At 42.7% G+C, this 21,458-nt stretch overlaps 2 protein-coding genes across 4 annotated transcripts in view; one reads left to right on the forward strand and one right to left on the reverse strand.

Moving 5' to 3' along the window:
- Window positions 1-9,294, reverse strand: part of LOC112219061 (dual oxidase 2) — a 56,169-nt gene extending 46,875 nt beyond the window's left edge. Inside the window, 15 exon segments of the mRNA XM_042301188.1 lie at window positions 1-106; window positions 441-559; window positions 853-1,028; window positions 1,956-2,128; window positions 2,792-2,894; window positions 3,143-3,233; window positions 3,943-4,039; window positions 4,813-4,836; window positions 4,839-4,875; window positions 5,188-5,354; window positions 6,456-6,657; window positions 8,239-8,426; window positions 8,663-8,827; window positions 8,944-9,027; window positions 9,185-9,294. The exon segment at window positions 1-106 is cut by the window's left edge and continues 35 nt beyond it. Coding sequence (XP_042157122.1) covers window positions 1-106; window positions 441-559; window positions 853-1,028; window positions 1,956-2,128; window positions 2,792-2,894; window positions 3,143-3,233; window positions 3,943-4,039; window positions 4,813-4,836; window positions 4,839-4,875; window positions 5,188-5,354; window positions 6,456-6,657; window positions 8,239-8,426; window positions 8,663-8,827; window positions 8,944-9,027; window positions 9,185-9,242 — 1,790 coding nt within the window. The 5' untranslated portion in view covers window positions 9,243-9,294.
- LOC112218937 (dual oxidase maturation factor 1) lies at window positions 8,874-21,227 on the forward strand. Of its 3 annotated transcripts, none has more exons than XM_042301917.1 (8): window positions 8,874-9,035; window positions 12,816-12,984; window positions 14,233-14,290; window positions 14,652-14,786; window positions 16,198-16,405; window positions 19,384-19,601; window positions 19,822-20,015; window positions 20,382-21,227. In XM_042301917.1, exons 2-8 carry the CDS (start codon window positions 12,838-12,840, stop codon window positions 20,439-20,441), a joined length of 1,020 nt encoding a protein of 339 aa, XP_042157851.1. In that variant the 5' UTR covers window positions 8,874-9,035; window positions 12,816-12,837; the 3' UTR covers window positions 20,442-21,227. The 3 variants fall into 3 exon arrangements, with proteins under 3 accessions (XP_042157851.1, XP_042157850.1, XP_024235949.1); XM_042301916.1 differs by lacking the exon at window positions 8,874-9,035 and adding an exon at window positions 9,216-9,333; XM_024380181.2 differs by lacking the exon at window positions 8,874-9,035 and adding an exon at window positions 9,737-9,908.
- Window positions 21,228-21,458: the final 231 nt, after the last annotated feature.

The raw sequence follows: 21,458 nt of genomic DNA on the forward strand, positions 1-21,458 counted from the left end.
CCGAAGCCAGCTTTACTCCCGGCGTCAAAGTAGTTGAGCTTGGTGGCGTTGGTGCAGGGGTGGAGCTCAGAGGTCGTGACCTGAGAGGGCTGGGGACAAGGGTCACCTGGGACAGACAGACAGACAGACACACACACACACAGACAGCCACACAGACAGACAGACAGACAGACAGACAGACAGACAGACAGACAGACAGACAGACAGACAGACAGACAGACAGACAGACAGACAGACAGACAGACAGACAGACAGACAGACAGACAGACAGACAGACAGACAGACAGACAGACAGACAGACAGACACAAGGAGATTTGTTACTGTACCAGCAGCAACTACAGTCAACATTTTGGAGCTACAGGGAACACTATGGTTTCGTTGGTTATTTGTATTGGCAATACCACAAAAATTATACATTTAAAGTGGACATGATCTTTACCATCCTTCCAGAAGAAGACTCTTCTCTGTATGTCCTCAGCCTCCGCGCCGGTGACCGCTGTAATGACGTCATGAAAGGTTGTGTTGCGAATGGCCTGCAGCTCTTCAGCTGTGAACAGACTTGAGGAACAACCAGAAGGAGTTGTCAGATCGACTGGAACTGTTATATGATATAACGTCACCCAAAACAGTGAATCAAAGCTGATCATAACAGACATTAGTCTTGTGTTTCCTCAGTTCAAAGGTCGAGTTCAACACCAGGCTATTATTTATTTCATTCGTGGCTTACGTTCTCACAGGTATCCATCCAAGCTTCCGAGCGAAACGCGAGAAAGCCAGGAAGTCGAGGTTCAACTCACGGTAACAGTTTCATACGATTACCATATGAGGTTTGTATTAGACGTTGTTCCTACCCGTTCTGTGTGTTCTCGAACCAGAAGCGGTCGCCATTCCTGATGCGGTTAAACTGGTCCAGTATGATAGAGGAGAAGACCTGACCAGGACCGTCCACAGACTCTAGGAGACCTCCAGGAAACAACTCCAGTTTAGAAATGTCCCCATGGTACAGGTCTGCAAGGTCCCTGAATAGCTATAGATCCAGTAAGGTAGAGACAGAATAGAGAGGGTAGGTTATTCACTGCATCACAGCAATAGGAGAAGTTCATCCTGATTCTGTCCGTGTGTTAGTTTAATCCCCTCCCTGTGGCTCTGACTGATCTCAGACCAGTAGTTTAATCCCCTCCCCGTGGCTCTGACTGATCTAAGACCAGTAGTTTAATCCCCTCCCTGTGGCTCTGACTGATCTCAGACCAGTAGTTTAATCCCCTCCCTGTGGCTCTGACTGATCTCAGACCAGTAGTTTAATCCCCTCCCTGTGGCTCTGGCTGATCTGACCAGTCTCCCTGTGGCTCTGGCTGAGACCAGTAGTTTAATCCCCTCCCTGTGGCTCTGACTGATCTCAGACCAGTAGTTTAATCCCCTCCCTGTGGCTCTGGCTGATCTCAGACCAGTAGTTTAATCCCCTCCCTGTGGCTCTGACTGATCTCAGACCAGTAGTTTAATCCCCTCCCTGTGGCTCTGGCTGATCTCAGACCAGTAGTTTAATCCCCTCACTGTGGCTCTGGCTGATCTCAGACCAGTAGTTTAATCCCCTCCCTGTGGCTCTGACTGATCTCAGACCAGTAGTTTAATCCCCTCCCTGTGGCTCTGGCTGATCTCAGACCAGTAGTTTAATCCCCACTGTGGCTCTGGCTGATCTCAGACCAGTAGTTTAATCCCCTCCCTGTGGCTCTGGCTGATCTCAGACCAGTAGTTTAATCCCATCCCTGTGGCTCTGGCTGATCTCAGACCAGTAGTTTTAATCCCCTCTGAGTCATGAGTAGGTTAACCAACCACATACACTACCACGATCATTGGCCAATAAAACCTCCTTCTAATTAACAGCACGAACTGTAAACACGTTAATAACCCATACAGAAAACATTCATGAGCATTGCGTAATAAGTTCTGATAGTACCTGTGGGTTGGTGGTGTTGAGCTGAGGGTTTATGTCTCCCCACCTCTCTACAGGGACCAGGCCCAGCCCCTCTCTGACCTGGTTGTAGCTGGGCAGGCCAAAGTCTCGGCCTCTCTGCACCGTCAGAGCCACCAAGTCCGACCGCGAGAAACGCAGAGGCCCGTACATATAATCTAGTGGGGAGAAGGCCCACCAATATACATCAATATTTATTACTTGTATTTATTTTATTTTATATAAAAAATATAAAAAAATCTTAAAATGGCACTGTTGGTTAAGGGGCTTCGTAAGTAAGCATTTCACTGTGAGGTCTACTACACCTGTTGTATTCAGCATTTCACTGTAAGGTATACTACACCTGTTGTATTCAGCATTTCACTGTGAGGTCTACTACACCTGTTGTATTCAGCATTTCACTGTGAGGTCTACTACACCTGTTGTATTCAGCATTTCACTGTAAGGTCTACTACACCTGTTGTATTCAGCATTTCACTGTGAGGTCTACTACACCTGTTATATTCAGCATTTCACTGTGAGGTCTACTACACCTGTTGTATTCAGCATTTCACTGTGAGGTCTACTACACCTGTTGTATTCAGCATTTCACTGTGAGGTCTACTACACCTGTTGTATTCAGCGCATGTGACAAATAACAATTTGATTTGATTTGATTCACTCAACTATAACAGCTGTAGCTATGACAACTGAAACTTCACATGTTTTCTTCATACAGTACTGAAGCATGAAGGCAGAGACAACTCCTCTCCACTTCTGACCATGTAAAGCCACGTACAAGGCCTTAAAAAGACCATTTAAAACTGAAAGTAATCGTAAACCTCTTAAGTCTTCCACGATGACGTTGTCCTCTCTCTCTGCGATCTGCGAGGTCATGCCCATAATCAGACGGTCGATATCCTGTCCGGACTTCAGGTTGGGGTTCTACAACAGACAACTGTCTCAACACCGGTACATATAGACAACATATAAAGTAGGTAGCAGATACCGCCTGGTCCCAGATCAGTGGTGCATCAAATTCAAAATGGCCGTATGAGTCGGACAGACAACTAACACGTATCTGGGACCAGGCTACAATAAATAACAAAACAGTTTTTTAAAACAATTTGACAGAGATGTGTTTTTCTTACATAATTGGATCAATGGGTTTACCTGTCTACATGCAGACATACCTGCCGGTTCCAGAAGCTGTTACACAGGCGAATGGCTGGCGACGTGCTCCCATCGCCGTTGACAACCTTCTGAAAGTGGCAAGTTCTGTTCCTGTGGCCAAGAGCAGGAAGTAGGAAAAAAGTCACGATGACACAATGACATGCAAGCAGCTGTTAATATATGAATGTTGACACAAGCGCAGCATTAAAGGGGGGGGCCCGTTGTTTCTTAGAACAAAAACTACACCACAAACCCAAGAGAATATTTGTAGCCTAGAGATATTAACTCTGCAAGAAATATAGAGTTTTACCTTTATTTTAACCTTTAACGAGGCAAGTCAGTTAAGAAACAAATTCTTATTTACAACGACGTCCTACCCAGGGAGAGACTGGGCCAATTGTGCGCCACCCTATGGGACTCCCAATCATGGCAGGATAAGATACAGCAAGTCAGTTAAAGAACAAATTATTATTTACAATGACGGCCTACCGGGGAACAGTGGGGTTAAACTGCCTTGTTTCAGGGGAGCAGAACAACAGATTTTAACCTTGTCAACTCGGGGATTCAATCTAGCAACCCTTTTCCATTACAGACAGGTCCAACAATCTAACCGGCTACCTGCAACCCCAAAGTGTTTTTATAGGCTGGTGTAACCAGAATGATCACCTGAAAGTTCCCCTTTCTGTTCCCCTGATATCTGAAGTTAAACTGAAAGGTGAACGCAGCTGTCAGGCAGGTTTTTATCGGGCTAGTGTGGATTCTGAATCTATCGGAGGAGCGCAATCTATACTCCAGTCGGCGGGAAGCTAGGCCACAGTACCTCATGAAGACACCAGGGGGCGCCATCGTAGAGGCAAAACGTATGGCAGCTGCCTGAAACTCAGGTGAGATCCCTGGATCCACAAACTTCTGGTAGCCTGCGGGAGACAAGGCAGACAATGACACCAGCGTATAATAATACTGTAGACCTACTGTAGTATAGAAGAGAGGACCTATAGAGCATTTCTGTCCCAGGTAAGGTATGCCCACAAGTAAAGGAAGGATCGTCTAACGTTGTGAAATAATAACACAGGGAAAGGAACACCTCTAACGTCCATATGATTTATTAACAGAATACAAAGGAACATAATGTGACCTCTGACCTTAGTATTCTGGCTGACTGTGGAGCACCTGGCCTTTACAGGCTGGCCTCTACAGGCTCTGAGGTGTGCGTGTGTGCATGTGTGTGTGTGTGTGTGTGTGTGTGTGTGTGTGTGTGTGTGTGTGTGTGTGTGTGTGTGTGTGTGTGTGTGTGTGTGTGTGTGTGTGGAGAACCTGGCTATGTGTGTTTCTCTGATGACGCAGAGAACAACTCACCTAACCACTGATTACCAGCGCATGACCTTGCTTCAGTCGTTCCTCTTCCCTCCTCTCTCATCCACGCAGTCCCTCTCTCTCTCTCTCTCCCTCTCTCTGTTCCCCCATCACTCTCTCTCTCCCTCTCTGTCTCTCCCTCTCTCTGTTCCCCCTCTCTCTCTCTCTCTCTCTCTCTCTCTCTCTCTCTCTGTCCCACAAACTCTATCTCCCTCTCTCTGTTCCCACACACCCTCTCTCCCTTTCTCTGTCCCCCTCCCCCTCTCTCTCTCTGTCCCCCTTCCTCTCTCTCTCTCCCTCTCTCTGTCCCCCTTCTCCCTCCCTCTTCCTTACTTACCTAGGTATGGAGACATTGTCTTTTCCCCAGGAATCCAGGCAGCCATTCATAGAATGCAATATTCTGTAAAATGACAAAAACAAAAATCAGAGTCTATTTAAGTCCTGAGTTACTTGTCTGTGAATGTATTGTCAGGGTACCATACACTTTCATTGCTTGTCAAAACAGAGGATAATAACCTTGGTAGTTGCCCCGGGGGGGTGAGAGGTGACGCAGACACCTAACTCTCAACTAATACCATTTCATCCAAAAAACCCACAACCACCTGGCATTGATGTAACTAACGACTCTCTTTTCTGGTCATGTGACCTGCCGTATTACAGTATAAAATGACCACAGCGTGTTGGTTGGATTACAGCAGACTTTTGCTGGTACCTGGAACGTGGCGACCACGGCCTTCCTGGCGCTTTGAAACAGGTCTTCGTCAGACCACGACGGGTGTTTCTCACGCAGCTGGGAGGCGATGTAATTGTGGTAGCGAAACCACACGATCCCCTCGGCCATGGTGAACACATTCTCGTTGCCCCAGCCGTTACCCAACTCTGGAAGATGGAAGAACAAATATTACATATGAATAATAATACAGTATATTGACTGTATGGCAGGGGGTTAATCCCCAGTATGTCTACTTGTACATTCATCTTCTGCACATCTATCACTCCAGTGTTTAATTGCTAAATTGTATTTACTTTGCCACCATGGCCTATTTATTGCCTTACCTCCCTTATCTCACCTCATTTGCTCACATCGTATATAGACTTTTCTACTGTATTATTGACTGTATGTTTGTTTTACTCCATGTGTAACTCTGTGTCGTTGTATGTGTCGAACTGCTTTGCTTTATCTTGGCCAGGTCGCAGTTGTAAATGAAAACTTGTTCTCAACTACCTGGTTAAATAAAGGTGTTCTCAACTACCTGGTTAAATAAAGGTGATATGAAATAAATAAATACAATAAACAGACAATCAGTCAATTGACTGAAGGGAAATGAAGTAACCCTTATCCTGGTATTTGTGTTAATAAGCAGTGATAACTGTCCTGAAACTAAAGTATTTTCAGTATTTCTTTACAGTTCTGAACAAGGCAGTTTAACCCCACTGTTCCCTGGTAGGCCGTTATAAAAAATAAGAATTTGTTCTTAACTGACTTGCCTGGTTAAATAAAAAGATTACAATTTCAAATATTCTCTAAAGGTGCTAATGTCTATATCCTCGTGCTGAAATCTTTATATCCATTACGAAATACATGCAGATATTTGTGGTGTTTCATTGTTTTCATTCTTCGGGCATTAGTGAGGTGTCTAGCCAGACCAGGCTGGCATTATCAAGCTTTATTTTGTAAGTCCGTTGTCATTCACCACTAAATCCTCAGAGAATAATGCACAGCTTTTTCAATTCCAATGTTTTGTATAGCTGATTTTTGTCAAAGGTGTGGTCTTATGTGAGACGGACAGTGGTGCAGGAGTCACCAGGGCAGCTATTGTAGATCTCTAAACTGGAAGAAGAAGAAGCAGATGAAGAAGAAGAAAAAGAAGAAGAAGAAAAAGAAGAAGAAAAAGAAGAAGAAGAAGAAGAAGAAGAAGAAGAAGAAGAAGAAGACAATGAAGAAAAGAAGAAGAAGAAGCCTGACTCTCACCAGCCTACCATAGAGTCCCTCAGGTCCATGTTGACCAGTGGAGGGATCAGCAGCGCTCCACATGAGGTTACTGCCCCCCCTCCTCTTGGGCATGTCCCACTGCTCCCCGGAGGCTAGGAGACCTCCAGAGAAACTCCTCAGGGCGTCAGACCAGGAACTAGACGGGCCGTAGATAGAGCTGCCGTCCAGCCACGCTGTCACCAGGTTCACCTACAGTACATAGCATGACATAACGTGACATGACATAACGTAACATCGCCTTTTTTTTTAAAGACAGAAAATAATGTTTTATTGTCACATACCCCAGATAGGTGCAGTGAAATGTAACATAACATGACATGACATAACATGACATAACATAACATGACCTGACATAACATGACATGACATAACATGACATAACATAACATGACCTGATATAACATGACATGACATAACATAACATAACATGACATAACAAGACCTGATATAACATGACATGACATGACACAACATAACAGGACATGCCATAACATGACCTGATATAACATGACATAACATAACATGACATGACATAACATGACATAACATGACATAACATGACATAACATGACATAACATGACATAACATAACATGACATAACATGACATAACATTACACAACATAGCAGGACATGCCATAACATGACCTGATATAACATGACATAACATAACATAACATGACATAACATGACCTGATATGACATGACACAACATAACATGACATAACATGACATAACATGACATAACATTACACAACATAGCAGGACATGCCATAACATGACCTGATATAACATGACATAACATAACATAACATGACATAACATGACCTGATATAACATGACATAACATGACATGACATGACCTGATATAACATGACATAACATGACATAACATGACCTGATATAACAGGACATAACATGACATGACATAACATAACATGACATAACATGACCTGATATAACATGACATAACATGTCATAACATGACATGACATAGCACATCTACAGATAGAACATAATATAGTTTTTTATTTGGGGTAAAACACTTGGGACAGTGAGCTGCAGGCTTCTCGGCTATGGGTTTATCTGATGGGCAGTCTTATAAACCACCATGTCCAACAGACTGACCGGCTGGTCTGACCTGACGCTCATTATGCTCCGGTCTGGCTCACTTGATAAAGGGCGTGGCACTAGCAACACCAAGGTCGTGGGTTCAACTCCCTCAGGGATCACATACTCATTCTGAAATATGTACACGCTCATTCTACTGTAAGTCGCTTTGGATAATAGTGTCTGCTAAGGGCTTCTATACTGTATATCGTTATATTAACTGTGGCGCTCAGTTACTAAGAGCGTGGCATTAGCAACGCCAAGGTCATGGGTTCAACTCCCACAGGGATGACAGACACATACTAAGACTGTATGCACTCACTAAGCGTCTGTTAAAGTACCTGTGTGAGGGGGTTATTACCTGTATGTGGGGGTTATTACCTGTGTGTGGGGGTTATTACCTGTGTGTGGTCGTTATTACCTGTGTGTGGGGGTTATTACCTGTGTGTGGTCGTTATTACCTGTGTGAAAGAGTTATTACCTGTGTGCAGGGGTTATTACCTGTGCGCGAGGGTTATTACCTGTGTGTGAAGGTTATTACCTGTGTGTGAGGGTTATTACCTGTGTGTGTGGGTTATTACCTGTGTGCGAGGTTTATTACCTGTGTGGGAGAGTTATTACCTGAGTGCGGGGGTTATTACCTGTGTGTGAGAGTTATTACCTGAGTGCGGGGGTTATTGGGGCTCTGGCTGGAGTGTTTTTCCCAGGGCCCCCTCTGGAATGGCAGTAGGACCCGGCCGGTACGGTTGGGGTCAAAGACTGGGTCTCCCTTTGGGACAGGGATGTGCATAAATTCCGGAGGACAGCCGGGAGGACGGGAGTCCTGGATCTCAAATACAACGTGGTACCCTGAACAGACAGAGGAGAAATAGTGTCATTTGGCAGGTCGCTGCTACTGTCAATCTATGCTAAAACCTTTCCAATCCTTTTTGACGACGTTGCCAGGTGTTTACTGGTCACTCATTTTGTGACGATGAACAACCTCCAAGCATTTCATTTCACAACATAGACCTGAAACAATATCTCCTGAATGAGTCGGAAATGAATCATAAACATTCAGATTGATGTTCCCAGTGTCAATTTACCGAAGAATACAGAGAGTACAGTCTGGTTATGTGCAGAGGGTAGGCCCGAGGGGCCTCTGGCCGTCACATCGCTGACCCTGCGCGGGTTGGGGAGCTGTGGCTCCTGGAGCGGCTGGAGGACCCCGTCAGAGTAGCGCGCGGGCAGGAGGCGGACCAAGGGGGAACCTGCACGCGCACAGAGGAGTTCCTCGTCATAAAGCAACAATTCTATATCTTTATATATGAATATTTACAATATTTAATATTGTAAGTTAGTGGTTAAGATGTTGTGATAAACTTACCAACAGCACCTCGACTGTGATAGGCTAAGTTGTTATACCAGCCGTCATATCGTTGGACTTCCCAGGGGACTTTGGCCTGAGAATCTGCACAGGTAAATGTATAGAATTTCACGGTCCTTTCAGAGTGATACTCAAAATGCCGGACTTGTATAATAGTTATCAAAGCTTATGCAGATTCCGTGGGTTTTACTAGTAGTACATAAATAACCCGAAATAAGTAACTGGTTACCAGGCTACTTACATTGAACGATAAGAGAAAGCACTGCTAGCACTGTCCACATCTGTTTACGCAAATCCATTGATGCGAGAGATTCACCTCAGCACGTAGAGACCCACTCCAAGACGGTCAAGAGTTGTCGAGGTGCAGCCTACTGGTGTGGAAAGTGCAAGGTAGGAACCCACCGGGGAAAATTGTTTCAATAAATGCGATATAGGGGATGTGCATAATTGCGACATAGCCAAATACGTTTCGTAATGCGTAAAAGCTATGTGATTAGCAGTGCTATAATTACTACTATAATTAAATTGTGTCTGACACGTATAGAGTAGTTGTACATTGTATGGAAGAAACAACACTAAAGAAAGATTTTAGACATGTAATGTTAATTACATTTTTTTTTTAAACTGGAAAACTTACCCAATTTTGAGAATGAAATGTCATGCGTACTGAAGAGCCGGAGTTACGAAACATCCAGGTGAGCGAAAAGGTGCTCTGGAAGAACAGCCAACAGTGTGTCTAAGACCTAAGTTCTCATAATATACTGACACATGCGTTTCCTTGTAGGAATGGTCGTCACCGGTTCACACACCTCTGTTTCCAAAAAAAATACCAATCAATGCAAGCCTAAAGATACACAAAAGAAGTGCCCGGTATAAAATAAGTCTCTCTCCTTTGTGTGCTACTACATTCGTTTTTCCATCTTTCCCTGTCTTGACCTGCTGGTCTACTTTTTTTGCACTTTCAGGTGAGCATTATCTTTATTTATTTATTTAATATTATTTTAAGCATACTTATTATGCATGACATGAAAATAGTGGTGGTTCAGAGGTAGATGGAGTTAGATTTGTTTTGTTTGTGTGTTTTGTTTGTTATGTGTTTGTTGCTTACAAACCTGCATGGTCTAATTTGAGATGGGTCTTTGGTCGGTGATAGTTTGCCAGAGAGGGTAAACTTGAGTGCAAGAGTATCCACTTACTGTACCCGTACTCTGTTTAGTTTGAATGTGCTCTTAGTCACAACAGAGTGGTTTCTTAAAGCACTTTGTATGAAACCCCCCAAAAAAAAAAAAAATTGGCGTACCAAATGAGAGTATGTATCAAGTAAAAATGATATTGTCTTGATTCAGAAATAAAATACTTTCTTTAAGTGATATAATATATAGTATACATCCTGAGACCACAAAAAAAAACAGCTTTTCATTTATCTTCATGTCCAGCCTTTATATTGAGCCTCACAATGAGGTGTTTTACCATTTACTTTAAAAAGGACAACCAGGACTACAAGTAGAACACAAAACTACTGGACATAAACTGTTGCATTCATGAGTTTAATTGGCAAATGTCTACAAAACAATTAAAGGTCAACCAAAGCAAAAACCAGATAAAAAATAATTTATATGAATCCTGTAAATACAGAAATGGTTTGCTCAGTGGGAAATGAATATCCCAACTAGTCAGTGACAACTGTTTGTAGTTTGTGATGGCAACTGTGAGCTAATTACAGTATTATAGACACTATGTCCTGGGATTTCCTATGATCTATGTAGAAGAACCCCTTACAGTATTATAGACACTATGACCTGGGATTTGCTATGGTCTATGTAGAAGAACCCCTTACAGTATTATAGGCACTATGACCTGGGATTTCCTATGATCTTCTATGTGGAAGAACCTCTTACAGTATTATAGACACTATGTCCTGGGATTTCCTATGATCTTCTATGTGGAAGAACCTCTTACAGTATTATAGACACTATGTCCTGGGATTTCCTATGGTCTTCTATGTAGAAGAACCCCTTACAGTATTATAGACACTATGTCCTGGGATTTCCTATGGTCTTCTATGTAGAAGAACCCCTTACAGTATTATAGACACTATGACCTGGGATTTCCTATGGTCTATGTAGAAGAACCCCTTACAGTATTATAGACACTATGACCTGGGATTTCCTATAGTCTATGTAGAAGAACCCCTTACAGTATTATAGACACTATGACCTGGGATTTCCTATGATCTTCTATGTAGAAGAACCCCTTACAGTATTATAGACACTATGACCTGGGATTTCCTATTGTCTATGTAGAAGAACCCCTTACAGTATTATAGACACTATGACCTGGGATTTCCTATGATCTTCTATGTAGAAGCACCTCCTACAGTATTATAGACACTATGACCTGGGGTTTCCTATTGTCTATGTAGAAGAACCCCTTACCTTCTAACAACTCTTATGTAGCTTGCGAGTGCCCATGAGAGTCTCAGCTTTTCATAGATAGCTTTTAATAGTTTGTAGCTCAAACCATTTGGACTCTACAGACGTTTTTGTAAAAAAGACCCAGCCCTGGGCCCCTTCAGGATGTTTTTTTGTGTACTAGGTCATCAAATTGTGTACCACGTCATCATATTCGTGTGATATGTTTCAAATTCAATTTGTTTGTTGTGCTTAAGATCCCAGGGCCTGTTGGACCAGTTGGTCCTAAGTGGGTCGTAACTCTAAATCCGATGTAAAATGTGCTCTATGCAGGACCTAAAACGTGTACCTGTTGCACCAGCTGGTCGTATTCCCTTCTATGAGCTACGTATGGAGTAGGCATAGGATTTTACATTGGGACAATCTTATTTCATGATATACAGAGAAAATAATAGCAATATATTTTTTTTTAGAATGATGTGAGTCTTGTGTTCATATGTCACAACCTCCAAGGTCTTTTCGAGATGGCTATGCACGAGTCGACAGCTAAATAATACAATTGATTTATGCTACATTAAAGCATGCTAAATGTGTCTGATTAGATATCAAGTAAACAAATACACAGAAGGAAAGTTAGTGAAAGAAAATCACATTGATTAATTATCAGACAAGTCAAGGGCTTTTTTAGTCAGGATAATATAGCCTAGTGAAGAGCAAAATAACCCACCTGTTAATCTAGGCTTTCGTGCTAGCAAAATGTTAGCGAAATGCTAACATGTTAGCGAAATGCTAACATGCTAGCGAAATGTTAGCGAAATGCTAACATGCTAGCAAAATGTTAGCGAAATGCTAACATGCTAGCGAAATGTTAGCGAAATGCTAACATGTTAGCGAAATGCTAACATGCTAGCAAAATGTTCTGATAACACCATTAGACGAGCAAACTAGACCAAAGATTATCATCATAAACACTCATCTCAGTTTGACTAACATTTTCCCAGCCTAATTGTAACCAAATGTCCAAATGGAGATTCCGGAAACAAAAATCTGACATTGATTGATTTATCATGACGAATCCCCACGCCTAGCAACCATCAAATCTCATGAACGCATATTGTTTACGCCGGATTTAGCTACGACTAGTCTTATTTTTGGTTGGTGCAACAAGTTTAAATTCTGATCCCAAAGTAGGACGTATCTATGCCCGACCTAGCATTTTAAACCAACTTTATTTTACCCCCAACTGGTGCAACTGGCCCCTGGAGTGCATCTGTAAGTTATTTTTTTATTAAGTAATTTTTTTTGTGGGGGGGGGCATTCCAATTCCCCTACTTTATCCCCTACTATATAGTAATGAACTGATGGCTCAATGTATCGCCTATCTCTGGATCTTTAGCCAGTAAGTGGGACGCTCTTAACACACTAACACTGTCTCTTCTGGTCAACGCTGTCTGCTCTCAGCCCACGGAGATCCTGAGGAAAGATGACCTTCTACGATGACATTTACCCATTCTACCCCCTACCAAGAACCTCCTTTATCTTCAGCACACACCTCCTCACCATTATCCTGGTCTTCCTGGTCCTCACGGTCAGCTTCCTTCTTATTCTGCCAGGTATCAGAGGCAAGTCGGTGAGTAGAACCAACTGGTGCAACCTTCCTATGGCGTAACATAGCCCACCTATAATTTATCCCAAACAACTACCTCTTTCCCTACTGAATTTATTTTATTTATTTTGCTCCTTTGCACCCCATTATTTTTATTTCTACTTTGCACATTCTTCCACTGCAAATCTACCATTCCAGTGTTTTACTTGCTATATTGTATTTACTTTGCCACCATGGCCTTTTTTTTTTGCCTTTACCTCCCTTATCTCACCTCATTTGCTCACATCGTATATAGACTTGTTTCTACTGTATTATTGACTGTATGTTTGTTTTACTCCATGTGTAACTCTGTGTTGTTGAATCTGTCGAACTGCTTTGCTTTATCTTGGCCAGGTCGCAATTGTAAATGAGAACTTGTTCTCAACTGGCCTACCTGGTTAAATAAAGGTGTTCTCAACTGGCCTACCTGGTTAAATAAAGGTGTTCTCAACTAGCCTACCTGGTTAAATAAAGGTGTTCTCAACTAGCCTACCTGGTTAAATAAAGGTGTTCTCAACTAGCCTACCTGGTTAAATAAAGGTGTTCTCAACTGGCCTACCTGGTTAAATAAAGGTGTTCTCAACTGGCCTACCTGGTTAAATAAAGGTGTTCTCAACTAGCCTACCTGGTTAAATAAAGGTGTTCTCAACTAGCCTACCTGGTTAAATAAAGGTGTTCTCAACTGGCCTACCTGGTTAAATAAAGGTGTTCTCAACCAGCCTACCTGGTTAAATAAAGGTGTTCTCAACTGGCCTACCTGGTTAAATAAAGGTGTTCTCAACTAGCCTACCTGGTTAAATAAAGGTGTTCTCAACTGGCCTACCTGGTTAAATAAAGGTGTTCTCAACTGGCCTACCTGGTTAAATAAAGGTGTTCTCAACTTGCCTACCTGGTTAAATAAAGGTGTTCTCAACTGGCCTACCTGGTTAAATAAAGGTCAAATAATAAATAATAAAAAATATTAATGCCAACAGAAATGGAATCTTCAGACTCGATTGATCTTCATATTCCATTTCTGTTGGCACAAATCTGACTCCGTATACCTACTGTAGCCTATGATTAGATAATATAATTTTCTCAATGTAGATACACATTGACTTAAACTGATTATTTCCCCTTGGAATGTGATTAACATCAAATGGATTAATAAAACATGTATTATATAGCTGTCAGTCAGTGAAGGTAGGTACATGCTTCGTGACCTGACTTGTGTCCTCAAACCCTCTTTTCTAGAGACTGTTCTGGATGTTCAGAATCATCATCAGTTTCTTCATAGGTGTGGTAATCGTAGGTAAGTACTGTACCTAGCTGCACATTACTATCAATTTCACATCATCATCTTTTGCAACACTATACAAGACTTTTGAACTCTCTACATATTTATAATTTATTTTTATACCACAGGATTGTAATGTAACGTAATGTAAAGAAGTGTTGAATAGGCTACTCGATTCTGATTGGTCGAGAGGGTGTCAATTATTTCACAGTAAACTCACATCAAAAGAAATGATCATCTACTGCTATAAAGTAGTTCATAGTATTGTTGTTGTTTTTAGGATGACACCCAATCTCAATCTTAATCTCAATCTCAATCTTAATCTCAATCTCAATCTTAATCTCAATCTTAATCTCAATCTTAATCTCAATCTCAGCACTGAATTTCACCAGTGACTGGGCTGAGGCCCGAACCACCACCAACGCTACCTACAAGTCCTTCAGCAGTGAGGAGGTGAACGCTGAGGTGGGCCTGCATGTTGGACTGTACGGCATCAACATTACTTTAAGAGGTGAGCCCCGTAGACACTAGGCGGTGATTCCAATAGGGGAAGCTAAACTGACCCTAAATGTACTTTCAAATAAATATGACAAATTTATAGGGCCTCCGCATCGCCGTGCGGACTACGTATAGCTCCGCATTAACATGATTGGTTGGTAGGTGGGGGGGGGTACTTCCTGTATAAATACACTCACTTCTTTGACTACTTCCTTCGCAACAGCTCTGCTCTGCTCAGCAAGTATGAATGCCCCCGTAAATGCTGTGCCGCCAATGCAGAATAACCATCAATCTACTCATTTTTTTTTTAAATTTTTGCAAATATATAAAGAAAAATTATCTGAAATATCACATTTCCATAAGTATTCAGACCCTTTACTCAGTACTTTGTTGAAGCACCTTTGGCAGCGATTAAAGCCTCGAGTCTTCTTGAGATGAACTGTCACTTGAAAACTAGTGAACCAAAGGAGACGTAATATATACGCTAGTGTTGAATGGAGCCAAAACCACTCCCTTTTCCCGGGATAAATAACAACGAGAAACTGGTAAATTATAATAACATTTTATAATACATTATTTATATGAACATGACGTGCAAATGGAAACTGTTAAAATGATATATGTGTGGATGTCTAAATCTGGATTCTCTCTGGTCACTGCATGATCAACGCTCAGGGTGGAAACCGACATCTCAGTATGTGGACCTATCATCTCATCATGGTGACTTTTATTATTTACTGTGACAGGTGGACCCACATTTCCTGCAGCATAGGCTATGCTACAGTAATATAAAAAGAGCTAATGCGCTGTCTAATTGACACATCTCCATCTGGATTTCATGGGGTCACCTTGTTTTTTTTTTTAAATTGTAAGGATTATTTTGTTTTAAATTCCAGCTGCAAAGTTTTAAAACACTCATATATTGTTGCTTTAAATCAGTACACAAGCGAGTGGTCTTTCTCTCTCTCTCCATCAATTCCATTCAAATTGTATCCAAAATAGATCATCCTGTTCTAGATTGATATACATAGTCCTATATATAGATGTCCTAGCCAATTTCTTTCAGGTAATACATTCAATGCAGGTTTAGTCTTATATTTGGCTAATGAATGATGGCCTATGTTTAATAAGCTTCTAACTGATAGCCTCTGTCTCTTGCGTAATACCCAAGCACCTGTGCTCCGCTGGCCTCTCCTTAGATAACGCTCCTTAGCTCTTGGAGTCCCATGCAGGAAAAGATAGACTAGATAGAATAGCTTGCTTTTTTTGTTATTTTTTTGTTACCAGTGACAGACAGGTTGCCTCCCACCAGGTTACCAGTGCTGTAGCTCTAGGTCTGGGATTGTGACACATAACTTGTCATGTGTGTTATAAGTGCATGGATTATAACAGCCCATTGTCCTCTATGGTCTGTATCCTTCCAGGGAATCCTGTGAATCAACTGAACGAGACCATCAACTACAACGAGATGTTTGAGTGGCGAGACACTATCGATGAGGAGTACGAGGATGCCCTAGAGAGAGGTCTACCTAACCCCATCCTCTATATCGCTGAGAAGTTTACCCTCAACAACCCCTGTGGTCTCATCTACCAGTACAGATACTCTGGGCGCTACGCCTCGGCCACTCTCTGGTAAGCTGACTAGATCTAAACACCTGTAGTGGATATTTCACCACCAGATATGAAGGTTCATATTAAGCATCAAGTCAAATTAAATCAAATGTGATTTGTCGCATGCACCGAATACAACAGGTGTACGTACATACCTGTAGTGGATATTTCACAGTTGTAATGTGCAATGAGTGAAGAGGTGTAGAGTCAGGCGCAGAGAGCAAAAGGATGTGGGAAAAAACACGCTTTAATGTCCAGGAAAAATAACATGAACAAAAGTGGGAAAACAAATAAACAGAAATATGAACGGACAGCGCGAAACCCAAAATGCAAACAAAATACACTCAAACACAAAACAGATGAACAAGCCCGCACGAAACAGAAGCGGGCTGAACAAACTTAAATTTCGGCGATAGCTAGTAGACCGGTGACGACGACCGCCGAGCGCCACCCGAACAAGAAGGAGAGTCACCTTCGGTAATATTCGTGACAACAGTGAAATGTTCATTTACAAGCCCTTATTAACTCTATTTTCTTAAAACTGAATTGTTGGTTAAGGAAATATTTACTAAATAAACTAAAGTAAAAAATACAAAAAAAGAATAACACAATAAAATAACAATAACGAGGCAAAATACAGGGGGTACCGGGACCGAGTCAATGTGCGAGGGTACAGGTTAGGTTTATTTTTATTAATATATACTAAAATGCCTACATATTCTACCTGAGGTCTTATGGCTGGGGGTACAAGCTGTTAAGGAGCCTTTTGGACCTAGACTTGGTGCTCCGCTACCGCTTTCCGTGCGGTAGCAGAGAGAACCATCTATGACTTGTGTGACTGGTCTTTGACAATTTGTTGCGTCTTCCTCTGACACTGCCTAGTATATAGGTCCTGGATGGCAGGGAGCTTGGCCCCAGTGATGTACTGGGGCCGTTCGCACTACCCTCTGTAGCACCTTATGGTCAGATGCCGAGCAGTTGCCATACCAGGCGGTGATGCAACCTGTCAGGATGCTCTCGATGGTGCAGCTGTGGATATTTTTGAGGATCTGGGGACCTGTGCCAAATTTTTTCAGTCTCCTGAGGGGAAAAGGCATTGTCGGGCCCTCTTCACAACTGTCTTGGTGTGTTTGGACAATGATAGTTTGTTGGTGATGTGGACACCAAGGAACTTAAAACTCTCGACCCGCTCCACTACAGCCCCGTCGACGTGAATGGGGACGTGTTCGGCCCTCCTTTTGCCTGTAGTCCACAATCAGCTCCTTTGTCTTGCTCACATTGGGGGAGAGGTTGTTGTCCTGCTCATCATTGTCGGTGATCAGGCCTGTTGTGTCGTCAGCAAACTTAATGATGGTGTTGGAGTCGTGCTTGGCCACGCAGTCATGGGTGAACAGGGATTAAAGGAGGGGACTAAGCATGCATCCATGAAGTGCCCCGTTTTGAGGATCAGCGTGGCAGATGTGCCTACCTTTACCACCTGGGGGTGGCCCATCAGGAAGTCCAGGATCTAGTTGCAGAGGGAGGTGTTTAGCCCCAGGGTCCATAGCTTAGTGATGAGCTTTGAGGGCACTATGGTGTTGAACGCTGAGCTGTAGTCAATAAACAGCATTCTCACGTAGGTGTTCCTTTTGTCCAGGTGGGAAAGGACAGTGTGGAGTGCAATAGAGATTGCATCATCTGTGGATCTGTTGTGGCAGTATGCGAATTGGAGTGGGTCTAGGGTTTCCGGGATGATGGTGTGGATGTGAGCCATGACCAGCCTTTCAAAGCACTTCATGGCTACAGACGTGAGTGTTACGGGGCGGTAGTCATTTAGGAAGGTTACCTTCACTTTCTTGGGCACAGGGACTATGGTGGTCTGCTTGAAACATGTAGGTATTACAGACTCAGTCAGGGAGAGGTTGAAAATGTCAGTGAAGACACTTGCCAGTTAGTCCGCGCATACTCTGAGTACACATCCTGGTAATCCATCTGGCCCCGCAGCCTTGTGAATTTTGACTTGTTTAAAGGTCTTTCTCACATCGGCTACGGAGAGCGCGATCAGTCTTCTGAAAGAGCTGGCTCTCTCAAGCATGCTTCAGTGTAGCTTGCCTTGAAGCGAGCATGAAAGACATTCAGCCCGTCTGGTAGGCTGCGTCACTGAGCAGCTCGTGGCTAGGTTTCCCTTTGTAGTCCGTAATAGTTCGCAAGCCCTGACACATCCAATGAGCGTCAGAGCCGGTGTAGTAGGATTCAATCTTAGTCCTGTATTGACACTTTGCCTGTTTGATGGTCTGAGGGAATAGCAGGAGTTCTTATAAACATCCAGATTAGTGTCCCGCTCCTTGAAAATGACAGATCTAGCCTTTAGCTCAGTGCGGATGTTACCTGTAATCCATGGCTTCTGGTTGGGATATGTACGTACGGTCATTGTTAGGATGACATCATCGATGCACTTATTGATGAAGCCAGTGACTGATGTGGTGTACTCCTCAATGCCATTGGATGAATCCCGGAACATATTCCAGTCTGTGCTGCAAAACAGTCTTGTAGTGTAGTATCTGCGTCATCTGACCATTTCCATATTGAGCAAGTCACTGGTACTTCCTGCTTTAGTTTTTGCTTGTAAGCAGGAGTCAGGAGGATATAATTATAGTCAGGTTTGCCAAAAGGAGGATGAGCAAGAGCTTTGTATGTTCTCTGTGTGTGGAAGTAAAGGTGGTCTAGAGTTTTTTTCCCTCTGGTTGCACATATGACATGTTGGTAGAAATGAGGTAAAATGGATTTAAGTTTGTCTAGGGTAAGGGTAGGGTAAGGTTTAAGTTAGGTGTTCAGGGTTAATGTTTTGGGGGGGTGAGGGTAGGGTAAGGTTTAAGTTAGGTGTTCAGGGTTAATGTTTTGAGGGGGTGAGGGTAGGGTAAGACGTAGGGGTTACTGAAGCGGCATCCAGAACCATTGAAAACCCTCTGACTGTACATACACTGTCAAATGTAAAACAAGTGTCGTTTCCCCCTCCCCAGGACAGCGTTCTGCTGCTGGATGGTAGCCAACGTGCTCTTCTCCATGCCTGTCATCCTGTACGCTGGCTACATGATGGTGGCCACTGCCGCCTTCATCTTCTTCTCCATGGCCTCCTTCTCCACCATCATGAACCTGCCTACCTGTCTGTTCACCATAGGCACCTCTGGGGCCTTCCAGACAGAGTACAGCAGTTCTTTCTGGCTGGCACTGGCCACAGGTAAGGAAAGGTTTACCAGAGCTGAAGGCTCTTTCCTCAATTTAAACTTTTCTCAATTCCTTTGTGACCTCTCTCCTAGCCTCCATCTCAAGAGGTTAGGAGGTTAGCAGAAAGGACTCTAGGAAACAAGGAAAGATTTGTTGAGAAAGAGCCAAGTTATCCACACTAATGACAACATTAAAGGACATTTTGTTAAAAAGGCATCCATGTTATTTTTCAGGTGTCCTGTGTCTGGTCATCGGAATCCTGGTGGTTCTGCTGGACTGTCTGATCCCTGAGAAGATACGAGAGGCCTTCAGCGTCGGGGTGGACAATGACGAAGATGAAGATGTTTATTTTGGAGAGGGATACCTGAACTCCAACTTCCTGGCAAGCGTAACCACCACACCTTTGACAACCTTAGTACTTCCTATGGTAAGTCTGCCAGTTTAATAAGTAGATGCAAGTCTAGCTCTGGTCCAGGGCTTCATTTAGTTGCCCTCTAACAGTCACCATCACTACTGTAGCTCTACTGATGTAGGATCTTAACTTGAGCCAGCAGGAAAATTATTCTGCCGCAACAAGAAATGTGCATTTGTATTTGTCTTATAATTAATGGACATTTTCCTAGCCAAAATCAAGTCTGAAAATTCTAAGTGGAAATTACAAACTTTTAGAAGCCTATTTAAACCTCAAATACACAACAGGGTCATCAAATTAAGATCCTACATCTGTAGTAATAGGTCAATATTCTTGATTTAACTATAAATAATGTTATTTTCTTCTTCTTATGTGTTCCAGGATGAAATTCAGAAAGACAGCCACCAACCATCACTCCAGGAGCTGTCAATCGCAATGTAACCTAATGTAGCAGGTGTAAAAACATGCCTGAGGAGAGTTCCGGTTTTCACATCCGGTTTTCAGCAAAATAGTATATCCCTGAAAACAGGATACACCGGTTGTTGGCAACTCCTCTAAGTCAGATTCGAGTCAGATTCATAACCTCACTCCCCAGTTTGAAAGGTCTCTACCACACTATTGAATCCCTAGCCTTTCGACAGCGTAGTTGGTTAAAACGTTGTCAAGGAGGGCAGTCACGGGCGAGACATTAGCCTCTGTCGAGTCCCCAACAACCGGATGTCCTGGGTTCCAGTCTGGCTGTGAGGCGACGAGGGAGGAAGTGGTACTGCTAGACTAGCACAGTGACCTCCTTTACAAAGGCCTCTTGTACTGTACTGTACTGTACTGTAAATAATGTGTATAAAATGTGTTCTAATCTGCCATAATTGGTTATTATTAGATGTGTTGTATTAAATGTCATGTACAAATAGTGTACGAAAATGTATTTTAAAAAATTGCGAGATTCACACACCTTTTTTTTACTGGAGATAATTTAGTCAGGTATTCAAATAATTGACGATGTGCGTCTTGTGTAATAACCAAATGGCACCCTATTCCCTACATAGTGCACTACTTTTAACCAGAACCCCTATGGCTCATAGTGCACTAGGGAACAGGTGCGACATTTTGGAGTACAATAAGTGACTTTACATTTTTTTTTATTTTTTTTTTTACATATTTTACTTTCATTTTCATCATTGCATGTAATAAATGTAATTTTTTGTTAAAAACACATTTGGAAAGCAATAATTAGTCTTGTCACCGGTTTCATCGATCACAGTGTATTCTCAGCATCTCACAATACATTCGTACTGTAATATACAAGTTAATACATTCTCGTTGTACCTGGTCTGCCTCACAAATGGCACCCTACTCTCTTTAAAGTCCACTTCTTTTGAACAGAGCACTGTTGGCCCCTGGTGAAAAAGTAGTGCACTGTAAAAGGAACAGGGTTCGGTTTGGGACGGCCTGATGTTT

The sequence above is a fragment of the Oncorhynchus tshawytscha genome, linkage group LG19 (assembly GCF_018296145.1).
Source record: "Oncorhynchus tshawytscha isolate Ot180627B linkage group LG19, Otsh_v2.0, whole genome shotgun sequence".
In the NCBI taxonomy this organism is placed as follows: domain Eukaryota; kingdom Metazoa; phylum Chordata; class Actinopteri; order Salmoniformes; family Salmonidae; genus Oncorhynchus; species Oncorhynchus tshawytscha.